This window comes from Oncorhynchus keta, chromosome 17 (assembly GCF_023373465.1).
Source record: "Oncorhynchus keta strain PuntledgeMale-10-30-2019 chromosome 17, Oket_V2, whole genome shotgun sequence".
Classification (NCBI taxonomy): Eukaryota; Metazoa; Chordata; class Actinopteri; order Salmoniformes; family Salmonidae; genus Oncorhynchus; species Oncorhynchus keta.
This window is the reverse complement of record NC_068437.1, coordinates 19,873,390-19,893,256: the sequence shown is the minus strand read 5'-3', so window position 1 is coordinate 19,893,256 and position 19,867 is coordinate 19,873,390. Positions and strand designations below refer to the sequence as shown.

Genomic DNA, 19,867 nt, shown 5'->3' with positions numbered 1-19,867 from the left:
AGCAAAGTACAGAGAGCTCCTTGATGATAACCTGCTCCAGAGCGCTCCAGACCCCAGACTGGTGCGAAGGTTTACCTTCCAACAGGGCAACAACCCCAAGCAGACAGCCAAGACAACGCAGGAGTGGCTTCGGGACAAGTCTCTGAATGTCTTTGAGTGGCCCAGCCAGAGCCCGGACTTGAACCTGATTGAACATTTCTGGAGAGACCTGAAAATAGCTCCCCATCCAACCTGACAGAGCTTGAGAGGATCTGCAGAGAAGAACGGCAGAAACTCCCCAGATACATACCCAAGAAGACTTGAGGCAGTAATCGCTGCCAAAGGTGCTTCAACAAAGTACTGAGTGAAAGGTATGAATACTTATGTAAATGTGATTTTTCCATCTTAAAAAATATATATATACATTTGCTAAATGTTCTAAAAAACTGTTTTTGCTTTGTCAGTAAGGGGTATTGTGTGTAGATGGAAGAGAGGGGGAACTATTTAGGGATAGGGGGCAGCATTTTCACTTTTGGATAAATAGCGTGCCCAATTTCAACTTCCTGATACTCATCCCCAGAATATAAGATATGCTATTATTAGTAGATTTGGATAGAAAACACTCTGAAGTTTATAAAACTGTTTGAATCATGTCTGGGAGTATAACAGAACTTAAGTAGCAGGCAAAACCCAGAGGACAAAACATTCATATGTTTTTTTTTAAGTCACTGTCTATTCAATGAGTTTTCATTGGGAAACTAGATTTCTAAGCGACTTGTTTGCAGTTCCTACCACTTCCACTGGATTTCAACAGTCTTTAGAAATTGGTTGAGGTTATTCCTTTGTGTAATGAAGAAGTACGGCCATCTTGAATCAGTGTCATTTGAAGTGTACTTTTTGAGAGAGGAGCATGACTTGAAAAGTAGCGTGAGTTTGTTGTCTTCCTGTATTGAACACAGATTGTCCCGTATTCAATTAGATCGATTATTAACGTTTAAAAATACCTAAAGTTGTATTACAAAAGTAGTTTGAAATGTTTTGGCAAAGTTTACAGGTAACTTTTGAGATATTTTGTAGTGACGTTGCGCAAGTTGGAAGCTGTGTTTTTCTGGATTAAACGCGCCAAATAAATGGACATTTTGGATATATATCGACGGAATTAATCGAACAAAAGGACCTATTTTGATATTTATGGGACATATTGGAGTGCAAACAAAAGACGCTCGTCAAAGGCAAGGCATGATTTATATTTTATTTCTGTGTTTTGTGTTGCGCCTGCAGCGTTGAAATATGCTACTCTCTTTGTTTACTGTTGTGCTATCATCAGATAATAGCATCTTACGCTTTCGCCGAAAATCCTTTTTGAAATCTGACAGGTTGGCTGGATGCACAATGAGTGTAACTGTAATTTGGTATATTACATGTGTGATTTAAAGAAAGTTAGATTTTTATAGTATTTTATTTGAATTTGGCGCTCTACATTTTCCCTGGCTATTGGCCAAGTGGGACGCAAGCGTCCCGCCTATCCCAGAGAGATGGATACTCTAATTGTAACTCACTCTGGGTAAGAGGCCGTCAATTTAAATAAGATTTTTGCCCAGACTTGCCCAGTTTTTTTTTGTTTTGTTTTTTTTGTTGAATTTTATACCCCTTTTTCTCCCCAATTTCGTGGGATCCAATTGTTTTAGTAGCTACTATCTTGTCTCATTGCTACAACTCCCGTACGGGCTCGGGAGAGACGAAGGTTGAAAGTCATGCGTCCTCCGATACACAACCCAACCAAGCTGCACTGCTTCTTAACACAGCGCCATCCAACCCGGAAGCCAGCTGCACCAATGTGTCGGAGGAAACACCGTGCACCTGGCAACCTTGGTTAGCGCGCACTGCGCCCGGCCCGCCACAGGAGTCGCTGGTGCGCGATGAGACAATGATTTCCTTACCGGCCAAACCCTCTCTAACCCGGACGACGCTAGGCCAATTGTGTGTTGACCCACAGACCTCCCGGTCGCGGCCGGTTACGACAGAGCCTGAGCGCAAACCCAGAGTCTCTGGTGGCACAGCTGGCACTGCAGTACAGCGCCCTTAACCACTGCGCCACCCGGGAGGCCCCTGACTTGACCGGTTAAATAAAGGTTAATAAACAACATGCAAATAAAGATTGTCTGTATGTATGGTATTTGAATCAGCCCCTTTTCAGGGAATTGGGTTACATATTCGATTCGCCATCTCTCTCAGGTACTCTCTCCAGTGCTCCTTTCTCTATGCACATGACTGAGAAGGAGGGAGGTTTATTTTCCTGGAGAGATATCTTGGAATGGAACCATCCCGAAAAAGATTAGTTCTCTGTGGCCAGCCCCCATGTTCCACAGCTGCTCTCTACTTGTGACAGGTCACACACTGTTCTGAGTTGTTCTGGGTGCAGGATGTTCTGAAAGCGCTTCCAGAGACCTTGCGTTACTCCGGCCCTGAGGAAGGGGAGAGGGGAGGAGACAGGAAGGGCGTGCACCGTGCACGCTGAAGAATGTCACTCAATAAGAGCAGAGACAAATAGAAGGCTCTGAGCAGGGCCTGTGTCAGTGTGGGTGAGAGGTTGCCTGTCTGTCTTTTAGGGCAAGCAATCATAGGGCAACTTACAGTGTGGGTGAGAGGTTGACAATGAGTGTCTCAAGGCCTGTCTGCTCGCTCCAGGTTTCAGACTCCAGACCCAGTCTGCCTGGAGGAGGGAGAGTTATGTACTCACACAGCTGTCTGGGACAAATGCCTGGCTCTGTAAACAACATCATATACTTCAGCTACTGAAACCAGCCTATTGAGGAACAAGTTATACTGTAGATGGTTGTTTATTGGTTTGTTTGAGTGCTTGTTTTCTGTTAGGAAAATTATGTTTTCATGATCTTGTGACCTGACCATACAAATCTCTAGGCCCTAGTGATCATATAGTATGTGTGTGCGTACTCACTTTACTCAAGTGTGACAGGGTGTTTCTGTATTGTATCATATGATGACTGTGTGCATGGTGTTTGTGTTACAGATATCTGGTCGTTGGGGGTGATCCTGTACATGCTGGTGTGTGGACAGCCCCCTTTCCAGGAGACCAATGACAGTGAGACGCTCACCATGATCATGGACTGTCATTACACCGTCCCAGCCCACGTCTCCTCAGACTGCAAAGAGTGAGTACCACCCATCACTTACAGAGATAGGCCCCCAGCTCTCTCTCTCACACATCCACGCATTGACCTTAACACAGTAAGAATATGTCATATGGTTTTATTATTCGGTCAGATACTGTGGTTATATGACAAAAATACACACAATAATCATGATGCCAGTCAGTTGTCAGCTCTCCGTGTTTATGAATACAATGCGCCAAATTCTCCTACCCCAACCTGTCCTACCCCAGCCTACACTGCCCCAGCCTACACTGCCATAGCCTGCCCGGCCCCAGTCTACACTGCCCTAGCCTACACTGCCCCAGCCTACACTGCCCTAGCCTGCCCGGCCCCAGCCTAAACTGCCCCAGCCTACACTGCCCCAGCCTACACTGCCCTAGCCTGCCCGGCCCCAGCCTACACTGCCCCAGCCTACACTGCCCCAGCCTACACTGCCCCAGCCTACACTGCCCCAGCCTACACTGCCCTAGCCTGCCCGGCTCCAGCCTACACTGCCCCAGCCTACACTGCCCCAGCCTACACTGCCCTAGCCTGCCCGGCCCCAGCCTACACTGCCCCAGCCTACACTGCCCCAGCCTACACTGCCCTAGCCTGCCCGGCCCCAGCCTACACTGCCCCAGCCTACACTGCCCCAGCCTACACTGCCCCAGCCTGCCTGGCCCCAGCCTACACTGCCCCAGCCTACACTGCTCCAGCCTACAATGCCCCAGCCTACACTGCCTTAGCCTGCCCTGCCCCAGCCTACATTGCCTTAGCCTGCCCGGCCCCAGTCTACACTGCCCTAGCCTACACTGCCCCAGCCTACACTGCCTTAGCCTGCCCGGCCCCAGCCTACACTGCCCCAGCCTACACTGCCCCAGCCTATACTGCCCTAGCCTGCCCGGCCCCAGTCTACACTGCCCCAGCCTACACTGCCTTAGCCTACACTGCCCCAGCCTACACTGCCCTAGATCATGCCCAGAAATGATAAACCAGTGTCTCCTATCGACCAAACTCTAAACCTCACACCTATCTGACAACCTTGTACAAACAGACTTCTAGACACAGTGTACCCTGTGATCATTGGCTGTTTTTGTCAATGGGGGCAAGCCAATCACTGAATAGGGAATACAATACTGAGTGTTGATTTGAGGGGGCAAGCCAACCAGTGGGTAGAATAAAGAGCTGACTAAAGGGAAAGTTCATGTCAGGCGTTATAGGAAATTGAGTGAGTTGACTGCAACCCATGCTGTATTGGATTGGCCTGGGTGCGATCAATCCCTGCATACCTAGTCCATTCCATATCGGACCTCAGATCTCACCCCAGCTCTGGTATATATTAAAGATCAATCTTGACAAAGCTGTATTTGTTTTAAAAGTTGTGTTAGCTGAGCCCCTTGGTACCAGTGCCATTTGTGGTTGAGACTGAAGAACACCCCTGCAGCCCATGAACCTCAGACCAGAGACCTGGCAGATGTTGTGGTTCCGAATCAGATGACTCTGCCTCAGACTTCTGGATGACTGGCTCAAGAACAGTTCCAAACATAGAACATGGGCCACATGACCAGGGCCCTGATGAAAGCTCCTTTAATGGAAAGATGATTTCTTGCTAAACAGTTTAGTCCTGCGGGCAACAATCAACTGAACGAAAGCAGAAACCTCCTCTCCCCACCCTTCATCTCTTTCATTTTCTCTCTCTCGTTGCCCATTTATTTCTCTCCCCTCTGTTGCTCTCTCTCTCTCGCTCTCTCTTTCTCTCTCTCTCTCTCTCTCTCTCAAGCAACTCTTAATTTGTATTTAGTGCTTTACTCTACAGTAGTGTTGTGAGATATGCATGGGTCAGTTAGGATGGTATGTAAATAATTAATTTCTATAAATATTTAAGTAGTTGTATGAATAGGATATACCAAACACCAACAGCATTATTGGAGGTTCAGAGAAGCATGGGTACTTGAACAGTATAGATGGATTTAAGGGCAAATAGAACATTTCTGATAAGTGCATAAGCTGATTTGGTGATCCTGGTCTTACATGGTTAAACCACGTAAAGACACACACGCACACACAGACAGACAAAACATTAGGAACACCGTGCGTCTACACCTGCATTGCTTGCTGTTTGGGGTTTTAGGCTGGGTTTCTGTACAGCACTTTGAGATATCAGCTGATGTACGAAAGGCTATATAAATTGATTTGATTTGATTTAATATTGAGTTGCACCCCCTTTGCCTTCAGAACAGCCTAAATATCGTCAGGGCATGGACTACAAGGTGTTGAAAGCGTTTCACAGGGATGCTGGCCCATGTTGACTCCAATGCTTCCCACAGTTATGTCAAGTTGGCTGGATGTCCTTTGGGTGGTGGACTATTCTTGATACAGACAGGAAACTGTTGAGTGTGAAAAACCCAGCAGCATTGCAGTTCTTTACACACTCAAACCGGTGTGCCTGGCACATACTACCATGGCACTCATACACAATCCATGCCCCATTTGTGTCGCAGCTTTAAAATCCTTATTTAACCTGTCCCCTCCCCTTCATCTGCACTGATTGAAATGGAATTAACAAGTGACATCAATAAGGGATCATAGCTTTCACCTGGATTCACCTGGCCAGTCATGTCATGGAAAGAGCTTAGTGTATACACATACACTAAGCTCCCGACTTGGGCTCCCGAGTTGGCGCTGTGGTCTAAGGCATTGCATCTCAGTGCCAGAGGCGTCACTACAGACCCTGGTTCAATTCCAGGCTATACCACAACCGGCCGTGATTGGGAGTCCCATAGGGTGGCGCACAATTGGCCCAGTGTCGTTAAGGTGTGGCCAGGGTAGGCCGTCATTGTAAATAAGAAGTTTAACTTAACTTGCCAAATTAAATAAATAAATACATGAGACACAGAGGGTGCAGTGGCACCCCCTGCTGGTAATTCAAATGAGCTTGTAGAGGCCGCTCAGCCTTTCACTGCAGTGCAATAAAACAGTCGCATGAACAAATAGATGTCTGATGCAGACTTTGCATACCTCTATGCACACACACATATAAGAGAGAAATACAAAGTCCCCATCCTGTCTCAGAGCCTGCATGATGATGCCAAGAGTCAGACTATGCCATGCTTCTCAGCAAAGTATCTGCCTGGCCCTGCATGGGTGCACCTAAAGACTGTCTGAGGTCTGCAGGCACTCATAAATATTGATTAACTATGAGATAGACAGTTTGATCTCATTCCCTCTCCTATCACAGATATATGGGGTTATGTGCTTTGCCTGTCAATTACTGAATCAGTGTACATGAGAACTTCACTCACTTGTACCGGTGTTCCAAAAGGAGATATTTATATATAGTATCTGGTCCATAGAAGATGAATTCTCTCTCTCTCTCTCAGTCTGATCTCCCATATGCTGCAGAGGGATCCATCTAGCCGTGCCTCCCTGCAGGAGATCGAGAACCACCCCTGGCTGCTAGGGGTCGACCCCTCGCCCGCGGGACACAGTGCCGCCCCCCTCACCTCCCACCGTAGCCTGTCCCCAGAGGAACACGAGGTCATCCTCCAGGCCATGACCAGTGGCAACATTGCAGACCGCGACGCCATCCAAGAGTGAGGACATCTCTACATCTCCCTCTCCTTCCCATATTCTCTCTCTCTCAATCTCTATCCTCTTCCTTTGTTCCCTGCCACAGATCTGTAAGTTTTTCAAGCAAGGGAGCATGGTGATATGCGTTATGGATGTAGTTGATTTTGATAGTTAATTATTTTATTTTAAGTGTATACCAATCATTGTGTTGCACCCAGGGCTCTAGAGGCAGACCGATACAACCACATCACAGCCACGTATTACCTGCTGGGGGAGCGCATCCTGAGAGACAAGCAGGAGCAGCCCAGCGAGATGCCCAAAGTCGACAGCGCATGGGCTGAGCCACCACAACTCCAGTAAGACCTATTCACATCCCTGACAGTCACATTACATACTAGGCCACTAACGGATCATGAACACTACTAATGTCCCTGTCTCTTCTACAGGAGGCCACTGTCTGAGCCTCTGGATCTGGAGCAGAGGGGGCTCCATGGACTGCTGCCTGGCTGTCCCCGCCGAGGGGTGTCAGAGTCTGGGGACTTCCTAGCCCACAGGCCCCTTTTGCTCCAGCCACAGCCAAGTCGCACAGAAAGCCCCTTCCCTGAGTACAGCACAGGGCCCTGCCCGGGGCTCACCCTGCACCCCCCACCCCCTGATGAACCCCTGCAGGTCAAAAGCCTGGGAGCCCTGCAGCTGATCTGTGAAGAGGATGAGGAAGAAGAAGAGGAGGAGGAAGAGGCAATCAAACCACATGTTGGACTTCATAATATTCAAGCACTGCCTCACATAGTAGGCTTGGTATCAACCACGGGGTCTACAGAACAGTCAAGTCCCATGCTCTCAGCTCCAGAGGCTCCACAGAGGCACCCAGTCAGAGTAGTGCCAGGTCAGGGAGAGGAAACAGGCCTGTTGGGCACCTCAGTGAAGGAAGCACTGGACACAAAGAGGGGGGAGGGGGACAGGGAACAGCAGGACAAGGTTTCCAGCCACAACAAAGATATGGAGTCTGACCAGGTGGCAGCCAGACAGGAACAGGGTACAGTGGAGTCAGAGGAGAAGCCCATGGAGGAAGAGGATATGTCATGTGACCCACTGAGGCTAGGTAGTCATGCGACTGCAGACCAGCCAATCAATGGTTTAGAAAACCTGATTCAGACAGTGGTAGATAGTCAACTCACTCCGAAAGCTCATCCTCCATGCCTGTCTCGCCTAGGGCGAGTGCAGTGTTGTCGGGGGCAACGAGAGCCTCCTACCCCATACATCATGGAAGGGGAGGAAGACACTATGCTTGAAAACAACAACAACACCACAGAGTCCAAGCCTAAGCTCCTGGTGCAGGGTGGGGGTTCCACTCCAAGCGCTTCACCCCGCTCTCTGCCACGTAACCACTGTGTGGACCTGGGTCCTGACGGAGTGGAGACGACACGCAAGGTGGGTGGGCCTGGAGGAGAGTTTGAGGGGGAAATGCCGGAGGAGCTCCAGTTGGAGAGATCCCATATTGCACCACAGGGCCCTCTTGGGCTCAGAGAGGCGGGGACCGACCCTGCAGTCAGATTGGATCCTGGGAAGGGGAAGAACGTGAACTTGCGAGACCGCCTACTGCAGTTCCCCCTCTGTGAGAAGGCCTTGTCCTTCAACATCCAGCCCACCTCCAAGGAGAAACTCCTGCCCTTCGCCCAGTACAACTGCTGCCACGTGTTGTAGGCGGGGCCACCTGTAGCTTTACCTCCCTATACCTCCCACATCACTCACTCACTTTATAGCCTGGCCACGGGGCACAAACTAGGGGTCCTCAGGCCCCTCAAGACAGCCTCACACCAGGCCAGAGCCTGTCACCGATCCATCTAGTTCAACACAAAACACCAGAGCAGTCTGGGTCCTGCCTGAACTAGAAGTCTGCATCCTACCTGAACTAGAAGTCTGCAGCCGACCTGAACTGAACTATCTTACTGTGACCTCAGACATTTTGTAGACAATTCTTGTTAGATCTGTGTAGCCCTTACCTCGTTATACTTAGCATCTACTGCTGCTTCCTTTGTGAGAAAATAACTCAACTTCTTGTGCTGCCATGTACTGAAGTTTATTAACTGCTTTTTGTGTAGTCTTCTTAGACTATCACTATATAGTATATAGCTTTGTATTGAGCTTTGTATTGATTGCTATTATAAAATCCCTTATATCGTAGCTCTTCATTTTGCACTAGCTTATCTCGAACTGAGCCCATTTCAGCGTATGGTATGTTGTCACTCTGAGGCCTGCTAGTACAGTGCTATAATTGTAATGTATAGCATGAAGATGATGCATGCTGTAGAGGGGACAGCTATACTCCCTGCCTCAGCCGCCCGTCTACATTAGCTCAGCTAGCGGACTGATGAAAGGGTTGATGCCATTGACAATGTAGCTGGAAGCATGGTATCATTTAATGCTGGGGGTTGGATACGTCAGTGGCAATCTGAGAGGTGTAAGGTTTGGGACCTAAACTGACTAATGCAGGAAGAGCAACATCTGTGAACAATTGTTGGACAGGGTTTAATACAAGAGACTTTTGAAAATGGATATGATATCGACTACGGAAATGCAGGTCTTCCAGATTGTTTGTGTGTATAATGTACTTTATTTAAAAATCTTTCATCGTTATTCTTACAAATGCTATTAGACCCTTTTATTTTGTCGGACAACAGTTTCTTTGTCGTAGGGCATATCCACAGGTGCGTGATAATAACTATTCTTTTGTGGTATCTAAGTGTGACAGAATGAATCAGTCTCGAGAGTGATGACAGATACTGTACATTAAATCCCTGTATTTAAATCTGTATTATTTACCACATATGCCTCAGTGTACTCTGGGCCGTTAAACAAACAAACCGTGTCCCTGCATATTGTTGTTGGACTTGCCTGGGGATTTGTGTATATATGTATTCTGTCTGTCTATGGTTCTGAGAGTACACCTATACATACTATTAAGAGATACCACTTGATCAAATCAGAAATCCTAATCTAGATGCGAACTAGCTATTATGCAAAGAAGAAATGTTATAGAACGAGAGTCCTCCAAAAGCTGTGTTCTTTCTCATCATTGGAATCCCCAGAGGACTGTATGAGAGCAGAATTAATGGCATACTTTTATCCCCCTCGTTGTGGAAGAGAAGAGTGTAGTGTTGGACACAGAGCACTAACCTCAGCTGTCACACATTCATATGATATGGACACTTCAATCTCCCCTGTCTCCTTTCCTCTTCTGTCATTGGATGGGGGGGGGTCTCCATTCCACTCCGCCAACCAGCTGTCTCCTCCACACCTAGCCTGGAGTCACCTTACCTGGGAAGTGTCTGTCTTGTCTGTCGGCCCATTGAACCTGATTTAAACTATGACTATAGGGCTGGATTCAATTTGTAGCGCAGAAGATCAGTGTTATAGCACGGTTTGAATTTGTAAGTCATTTTCGATTGAGCCGACATATGAAGTGTTTACCGCGGAAGCATTGCATTTAAAACGGCAATTTGTGATTGCTAGGTCAATTTTTTTACTTATAAATTGGTGGTATACCCACTCATTCTTGAAGGATATAACTTAGAAATGCTTAGTTCAAGTGTTGTACCCCATCACAATACATATTTTAACCTTTTACACCTCTTCGTTTGTAAACAAACATTGTATAGCCTCCAAACATGGTTAAAACTATAATTTTAATCTCAGAGCTGGTCAGTCCTTGCACCCATAGTTCAGTCTATGAATTTGAGAGCGCTTACATTTCTCCAGCCCCATCTCTCCTCTGTTTACCAAATCAGTGGTGGGGTGGCCTTTGTTGTTTGAATGGCAGATTTCACCTTTAAATTTCAATCACACTATAACACTGATTTTAGGCGCTACGGATTGAATCCAATTCTAGGTCTCAATGAGATTTATTTATTTTTGTATTTATTTATTAAAATGGATTTAACCAGTGATATGGTGTGTGATGTGATTTAATGGGGTATATGTACTATAGTAAGGATAAACCAATGTATAATTACTCCTCTGAAACGGCCATGGAACATTGTCTTTTTTTTAGCAGGTCAGATGAAAGTCCAAGTGGATTTCAGTACATTTTGACAAGAGCATACTGTACAAATCATTTTGATGGCAAACTATACTAAATCAAGTACAAACATCAGCCTTGCTATCTACATTCATCCAACACTGCATCAGTTCTGAAATCTTTATTTTTAAAAGATACTGATAATACATATGTAATAGATAGGCCTACAAATATTCCAACAACAAGCTCATCAATCCAAATGTTTAAAATATAGTCAACTTCAAGTAGAAGTGCACAGATATACTGTATTATGTGATATCAAGTACTCTTGTTGTGTTTGTGATGTGCCTATTATAAGTTAAGCATACAATGTAACACTGATAATGGGAAATTACATGGAGCACACTGGGAACATTTTACAAAATGATATGCAACATGGGGGAAAAAAGGATGCTAATGCTATATTAACACAATGAACATAGCTCTTCTTCTTTGCGTTTCCCTTTAGTCCCTGGCCTTCTCTCTAGTATCTCCCATGACATGAGAGACCACTTATGACTGAAGCAGTCCTCCAGAGGGAGATACTGACAGAGTTTCTTGGGGCGGAGAGCAGGCTCTCATGGCTCAGCTCCCAGACTTGTCTGTGGATCATCACCATCTTCGTCGTGGCAGCTGGTTCTAATGAGCCCCCAGGTCCAGAGTCTCCAGACCAACACTGGATGGGAAACACAAACACCCTCAGGGGTTCCACAGCCTTCAAATCTTCTGCAGGAGTCAAAGGGAGATGTACCTCCTATAGGTCAATGGTGAAAATGCACTTACCTGTATTGATGTTTTGGGTCATGGCTTCCACTGTGTTGGGTCTATATAGCCCCAGGGGGCACTACATGCTTACACGGGGCTTTGCTGAAATGGCACTATATCAGGTTTTGTACAGTGTGAAAAAAATTATACAAGTGTGTCAATTTTCACGCTTTTGTTCCAAATCGATCAATATGGCATTGTCCTGATATACAAGCGTTCCAATTTTCCCTCTTCTATACCAAACTGAACAATTTTTTTAACTATCTACTGGATTTATGCTGACAAACACACACACTTATGTCAGTTGGGCAGACGATAAACAGTAACAACATACTGTACCTCCACCAGGATGGCTCCCCAAACCTAACTCCCCTCCCTCATACTGTACCTCGACCAGGATGGCTCCCCAAACCTAACTCCCCTCCCTCATACTGTACCTCGACCAGGATGGCTCCCCAAACCTAACTCCCCTCCCTCATACTGTACCTCGACCAGGATGGCTCCACAAACCTAACTCCCCTCCCTCATACTGTACCTCCACCAGGAAGGCTCCCCAAACCTAACTCCCCTCCCTCATACTGTACCTCCACCAGGATGGCTCCCCAAACCTAACTCCCCTCCCTCATACTGTACCTCCACCAGGAAGGCTCCCCAAACCTAACTCCCCTCCCTCATACTGTACCTCGACCAGGATGGCTCCACAAACCTAACTCCCTTCCCTCATACTGTACCTCGACCAGGAAGATGAAGAGTATGATGTTCTTGCCGCTGATCCCTCCCTCCAGACAGAACTGCCTAACCCGAGGAGACAGCAGTAGCAGCCAGCAGTTAGACATGACTGAGACAAAGCCCAGAACCTCAAACGCTGTCTGAAACATACACACAGGCATACAGTAATATGGTTACAGGTACATACAAGGACAGGAGCAAATACAGACATGTGCATAGTGACATAGATGGGCACTGATTAGAAAATAACATTGACCACTGCACGTTGCTCACATCTACTTATTTACCAGATTTATCTACATAGATCATTTGCAGTAGAATTCCCTCTCTGTTCACATCTTGGCTTAATACCACCTGGCCTGCCACACTCCCATGTTGTACACGGGCTGAGAAGGGTTTCTGGAAGAGTTTACAAATGTTGTACGCATCTGCTCTGATCTCTGTGATGTTGTTAAGGACATCACAAAATGACATCACAAAATAAAAACCAATATGACATTAGTTTTATATAGATCATCTCTGACCATTCCCCACATTCTTATGTTAGAAATATTGTTCCAGTATTCGCTTTTGAACGTGTTAGAGTTTCGGCGGGAAAACTGTCTGTGAAACAAAGGTACATTCCTATGCGCATTTAAAGAGGGAGGGAGTGAGTCTTCTTCTACCTTAATTTACGACAGGGCGTGAGGTGTCAAAACCCACCCACACCAGTTCCCTCCTCCACTCTGCGGGTGAGAGGGGGTCTGGTGGAAGTTTATTAATTACAAACCTGATCTGCCCATTTGGATCACACAAGGACAGTCGTGACAACAGCGTGTATTTAATGATGGTGTTAAATCAGGTTTTCTGGACATAACAAAGGATCGATTTTTGGTCTGGTTCTTTACACTGTTTACATTAACAATATTGGTTTATTTGTAAAAAAAAAACTTTCACCTGTATGGAGATGACACTGTTGTGTTTGCTATTGCCCCCACAGCAGACCAGCCTCTGTCAGAGCTTCAATCTGCCTTTATTGCCCTGCAGAAAGCCTTTGTTGAACTGAAATACTGTGGTAAGAAAAAGCAAATTGGTCATCAAATTTGATCGGATTTTTATCAGTCACAACAATAGACAAACATAGTGTACTTAAACTGATAACACATAAATGATTGTATTTTTATTGTCTATATTGAATACATAATTTAAACATTCACAGTGCAGGTTGGAAAAAGTATGTGAACCCCTAGGCTAATGACTTCTCTTAAAGCTAATTGGAGTCAGGAATCAGCTAACCTGGAGTCCAATCAATGAGAAAAGATTGGAGATGTTGGTTAGAGCTGCCCTGTCCTATAAAAACACTCACAAAATTTGAGTTTGCTATTCACAAGAAGCATTGCCTGATGTGAACCCTGCCTCGAACAAAAGAGACCTCAGAAGACCTAAGATTAAGAATTGTTGACTTGCATAAAGCTGGAAAGGGTTACAGAAGTATCTCTTAAAACCTTGACCTTCATCGGTCCACAGTGCAAGAGCACAGAGCAGAATGCTCAATGAGGTTAAGAAGAATCCTAGAGTGTCAGCTAAAGACTTACAGAAATCTCTGAAACATGCTAACATCTCTGTTGAAGAATCTACGATACGTAAAACACTAAACAAGAATGGTGTTCATGGGAGGACACCACAGACAATGGCACTGCAGTCCATATAAAACTATGCTGCATGTCTGAAATTCGCAATAGTGCACCTTGATTGTTCCACAGTGCTACTGGCAAAATATTCTGTAGACAAATGAAACTACAGTTGAGTTGTTTGGTAGAAACACACAACACTATGTGTGGAGAAAAAAAGGCACAGCACACTAACATCAAAACCTCACCCCAACTGAAAAGTATGGTGGAGGGAGCATCATGGTTTGGGGCTGCTTGGCTGCCTCAGGGCCTGGACGGCTTGCTATCATCGACAGAAAAATTAATTACCAAGTTTATCAAGACATTTTGCAGGCGGCTATCTGTCCACCAATTGAAGCGCAACAGAAGTTGGGTGATGCAACAGGACTACCACCCAAAACACAGAACTAAATCAACAACAGAATGGCTTCAACAAAAGAAAATACACCTTCTGGAGTGGCCCAGTCAGAGTCCTGACCTCAACCCAATTGAGATGCTGTAGCATGACCTCAAGAGAGCAGTTCACACCAGACATCCCAAGATTATTGCTGAACTGAAACAGTTTTGTATAGAGGAATAGTCCAAAAATCCTCCTGACCGTTGTGCATGTCTGATCCGAAACTACAGAAAACGCTTGGTTGAGGTTACTGCTGCCAAAGGAGGCTCAACCAGTTATTAAATCCAAGGGGTTCACATACTTTCCCCACCCTGCACTGTGAATGTTTACACGGTGTCTTCAATAAAGACATGAAAATGTGTAATTGTTTGTGTGTTATTAGTTTAAGCTGACTGTGTTTGTCTATTGTTGTGAACTAGATGAAGATCCGATCATATGCCAAAGGGTCACATACTTTTTCTTGCCACTGTAGGTACTTAATGCAAGTAAAACCAAGTATACTGTATGTTATTTTCCAAATCACGTAAAAATGTATCTGATGATTCATGCATACGTACTTTTGATAGTGCCCTCATTGATCGTGTCCCACCAGCTAAATCTATGACGTTAAAATGCCTATTTACTCTGTCCCATTTGACTGTGTAATCCACTGTCTCATCAGCCCAGCCAGGCAATTTATAAACTTGATATCCACTATAAAAAGCATCTAGACATTATCTCACATTTCTTTTAGACTAACATTTAGTTTTCAACAGCGGAGATTTGTATAATTATAATTCGGGATAGGGCTGTCTACTGCCCCCGCTGGAGTAATTGCGTGTCCATAGTAAACATACTTTTTTTTTGTCAAAAGTTGCTAATATATGCAAATAAAAAGTATTATTGAATAGAAAACACTCTAAAGCTTCTAAAACCGTTTAAATTATGTCTGTATGTAAAGCAGAACTCTCAGGGCAGTCATTCTCCCAAACTCTCTCTTGTCATCATAAAAGTTGGCCCAACTTTGACGTCATCGCCCCCACCCTTCCCAAGCAGTTACAGGTCTGGGAACAGTCTCTCTGTCTTCAGCGTGATCTCAGCTTTCAATGGGGCTTCTCATTGTGAGAATAGTGCGCTCACGAGAGTTTTGGTGGGCCGAAACCTTTCGGTCACGCGAAAAAACAGGTCACTTTTATGCGCGCTCTGCTCAGGTCCTGTCTTTTTTCCAAGATCGATTATACAATGCATGCGTTTCTGTTCGTCCTCACGATTGCTGTACACCTTTATAACATGTTAAAGCTTGATTATGAAGTTAGTTTGACAAGTTTAATCAACATATAATATGTAAGTTCGACGTTTTGGTGCGCATCCACTTGACTTTTGGCTACATTTCAACCGAAATGTGTCGTGTTTGAGAACGGAAAGACACAGACTGCAAAACTAAACTGTTTTTGGTAAGTATTATTCCTTCCAGGTCTTCTGATGGAAGAACAGCAAAGGTAAGGGAATATTTATGTGGTAAATTTGGGTTTATGTGGACTCCAAGATAGAGGAGCCATAATGCTACTTTTTGAGCGCCGACTCATAGTATAGCCTAGTGAACGAAACCTGTAACGTTAAAAATAAATGTAACACAGCGATTGCATTCAGAAGAAGTGTATCTAACTATATATATGTAGAACATGCATATTTAGTCAAAGTTTATGATGTGTATTCCTTGTTAGCTGACGTTATCTGCCGGAGCTATCGTCATTTCTCAGGACATTTGAGTAGCATTTTTTGAACGATGCATCATTGTAAACAGAGATTTATGGATATATATAGCATATTATTGAAAAAAACATAAATGTACTGTGTAACATGTTATATTACTGTCATCTGATGAAGATTTCAAAAGGTTAGTGCATTATTTTTCTTTTAATCCTGCGTTTGTTGATTGCATATTTTTTTAAACTTGGCTATGCAAATTAGCTGTGTCTTCGGTGGTGGTTTGACATAAATATGTGCTATGTTTTCGCCGTAAAACATTTTAGAAATCTGAGTAGAGTTGCTGGGTAGATAAACAAGGTGTTTATCTTTCATTTGAGCCATTGGACTTGTTAATTTGTGGAGGTTAAATATTTTTAGGAATATTTTTGCGTTCCATGCGCCACCTTCCAGCTGAACGTGGGGGGTGTTCCAAAATTGGAACCCTCGTCCCCTTCTGGATAAACCTTAATGTCTGGCTATCCGACATTTGCAACATTGTTTCAATATTCAAATTCGATCTCCAGCTGTCGGGACGAAACAGATAGGCAGGCAGCATTTCTCAGCCAGTCGTAATCATGAATCAGCTGGTATCATTTTTATGGATATGTACAAAGAAAGGTGAATTGAAAAAAAGTCAAACGAAACAAAGTGCAGCGAGTTTGCAATCTGTACAGCTTAATTTTGAAGTGATTGTGTTAGCTGTGTTGTTGGCTAGCTCCTCTGAACAACAGTGTCCTGATGAGTGAGCACATTTTCTATGCGAAATCGTTATGGATGTACCCAAATAAATGTCACTAGAAAACAGCTTAAACAAATGCAAATGCAGCTACTTTGCTGTTATTCTGCACTTTTTGACATTACTGTAAGTTAGCCGTACAGTAGTTGGCTAGCTAGCAAGCAAGGGATAAGAACGTTGCCAACCATAATGGCAATAGGACATTTAGAACAAATGTCCATAGATACAGATCAAATAGACTGAAGGACTGGGTCGTGTCTCTGGCAAACAAACCGATAGAACGACCGACCAGCTGGCTTGGGTAGCAACCCCAGATTTGTGTTGGGACTATATCTTGCAGAAGGATGGAATAGGATGAATAAATTAATCGAAATAATGTTTTTAATTTCAGTTATTATTTCAATATGTTGATAAGCCGGCCTTCGACTTTATCTCGGGCCTAACAACACCCGTGCCAATATATCCTCCAAACACGTGCTTCTCTGGCATTATCACTTACATATTTTATCACAGAACTGGCAAATCATGTTTAACCAACTCTCTGAACAAAATGTCTGACCTTTGTCCCGTCAAAGTGAAGGTTCATGTCCATTCTCGTATTCTAAATCCTAATTCTAGGATGCTGAACACAGCCTGTAACATGTGACCGCTGACAGGGTCCGTCATCTTCCTCCACCTCCATCACCCCTCCCTGCCTGCCCCGTCACCACTCCACCACCTGAACCACCTCCAGCAGAAGAAAGGTCAGGACCAGGCCTGGGAAGCCAGGACTCAGGTGTAGAAGTCTCAAAAACTGAAGTAAAACGGTAAGGTGCCTGCAAAATAAGACTGGATTGCGTCTTCACATGAAGAGAGAGATCCTTAGTAGGGCAAAGGAGTAAATGTGTGTTGTGTTTGTATTTACTGCATGTTGTTGTTGTTGTTTAGGGACAGGCTGTCTCAATATCGGCTTCCTAGAGTACCATCCAATGTCATTCAGTCTCTGCTGGTCATGCAGAGGGAAGGTGTCCTTTACTCACAAATGCAGATCACAGATTGTGAGAGAAGACAAGAGAGAGCACTGAAATGATCAGTCAGAGGTGGTGCTCTGCTATGCTGCAGAACAGATTAGCTAAGCAAGATCATGACAGAGAGGACAGAAAATGCTGAGGTAAACAGAATACAGTACAAACAGTACGTCGGTGTCATATGAAGCTTTACCACTTGCTCTGTAATATGAGTAGTATTTTAATTTTAACAACACATTTCTTACATACATTTATGAATATTGAAAAATATAAACATGAATATTGAACATAAAAAACATTTCTATACATTGTTGAACATAATTCTACAGGCGAATCAGCTAAATCAGATTTGGTTAATACTTAATAGTACTGAGTTGGAACGAAACAAACAATTGAACAACAATTGAAACAATTGAACAACAGTCAGACCTCTGCCCTGGTGCTGATCCTAGCTAACCTGACCTCTCACCTTCGTCTCGCTCGGATGCCTCGATCAGGGAGATGAGCCACCTCTTGGTAACAGGCTGGACGTTGTTTGACAGCTGGATGAGGACCAGGGACTCCATCCACTCAGAAACACAATAGGGACAGCTGACCTGAGTCCAGGAGGCCAACCTAGGAGGGCAGCAGCAGATCGATATAGCATCAACAGAAACCAGGGGCCAGGCCGTTTGCAATACAGACTTGTTTGTGCTTGGCTCCAAGTGCTTCACCTCAGTGTCCTCAAAGTCGAGAACTCAACTTTGGTGCTGTGGCAGCACCTCTCATGGCCCTAACCCGCATGTCCCAGAACCGTTTTTTCTGGACCTCTGAGCCTGACAGAGCATTCGGGGAGCTCAAGGGATGTTACACCTCCGGACCCATCCACGTCCATCCTGATCCCACCCGTCCCTTGGTGGACGCCTCAGAAACCGGAGCAGGGGTGGTCCTTTCACAGCGGAACGAGGGCGACAAGAAACTCTCTCCAAGCGGTTCTCGCCAGTGGAACGCAGGCAACCGGGAGCTCTTGGCAGTTACGTGGGACCTTGAGGGACGGAGACACTGGTTGGAGGGGGCACCTCATCCTTTCGTGATCTGGAGGTTGAACACTCACCAGGCTAGGTGGGCTCTGTTCTTTAACAGGTTCAACTTCACACTAGCCTATTGCCCGGGATCCAAGAATCAGAAAGCAGACACCCTGTTCCGCCAATACAGTGTCTCTAACGAGGAGGGGGACTCTGAGCCCAACATCCCCAGCTTCCGCATTGTGGCCCTCTTGATATGGAGTATTGAGACCAACAAGCCCAGATCTGAGAACGTGACCCCGGTGGGGGTCCCACTAACAGACTTCATGTCCCGCGATCAGCCCGTTCCTGAGTACTACAATGGGGACACTCCTCTAAATTACCTGGGCATCCAGGGGTTAATTGGACACTGGAGTTCCTGAGGCGGAAATTCTGGTGGCCCTACATGATTGAGGATGTGAGATCCTTCGTTACAGCCTGCTTCCCCTGTGCCCAAAGCAAGTCCTCACAACAGAGACCGGCTGGGTTGCTCCAACCTCTGCCTATCTCCAGCCAGCCCTGGTCCCACCTGTCCATAGACTTTATCACAGGGTTACTCCCATTCCAAGGGCTTACCAATATCCTGGTGGTCGTCGATCGGTTTTCCAAGGCAGCCCATTTCATCACCTTACCCAAGTTTCCCTCAGCGAAAGAGACCGCTGATCTCATGATTACCTTTGTCTTTCGACTACATGGACTTCGCCAGGACATTGTTTCTGTCACACGGTATTGGAAAGCCTTCTGCTCCCTGTTGGGGCCGTCAGTGAGTCTCTCCTCAGTGTTCCACCCACAGTCAAATGGGCAAACGGAACTGGCCAACCAGGAGCTGGAGAAGTTCCTCCCCTGTTTCAGCTCCACCCAGGCCAGTAACTGGAGCAATTTCCTCGTCTGGCCAGAGTATGCTCACAACACACTGCCGAACTCGTCCAATGGACTGTCGCCGTTTGAGTGTCAGTTCGGGTTCGCCCTCCCCTATTACCTGAACAAGAGGCTGAAGCGGGGGTGCCAGCAGCCGAGAGGTTAATTCAACTGTGTCGCTGTACCTGGATCCCCCT

General features: G+C 45.5%; 1 protein-coding gene and 1 long non-coding RNA gene across 4 annotated transcripts in view; one reads left to right on the top strand and one right to left on the bottom strand.

The window, feature by feature from the left end:
- snrkb (SNF related kinase b) overlaps nucleotides 1-10,648 on the top strand; it is a 38,787-nt gene extending 28,139 nt beyond the window's left edge. For all 3 annotated transcript variants that reach the window (XM_035790863.2, XM_052465666.1, XM_035790864.2), the window contains 4 exons: nucleotides 3,011-3,152; nucleotides 6,512-6,724; nucleotides 6,920-7,057; nucleotides 7,148-10,648. In XM_035790863.2, coding sequence (XP_035646756.1) covers nucleotides 3,011-3,152; nucleotides 6,512-6,724; nucleotides 6,920-7,057; nucleotides 7,148-8,405 — 1,751 coding nt within the window. In that variant the 3' untranslated portion in view covers nucleotides 8,406-10,648. The remainder of the gene's footprint in view (nucleotides 1-3,010; nucleotides 3,153-6,511; nucleotides 6,725-6,919; nucleotides 7,058-7,147) is intronic.
- Nucleotides 10,649-10,949: 301 nt separating this feature from the next.
- On the bottom strand, nucleotides 10,950-12,389 carry LOC118396125 (uncharacterized). The gene is made up of 3 exons (XR_004828132.1): nucleotides 12,255-12,389; nucleotides 11,542-11,636; nucleotides 10,950-11,434 (listed from the first exon to the last, which is right to left on the bottom strand). It is a non-coding gene; the product is annotated as an uncharacterized LOC118396125 (long non-coding RNA).
- Nucleotides 12,390-19,867: the final 7,478 nt, after the last annotated feature.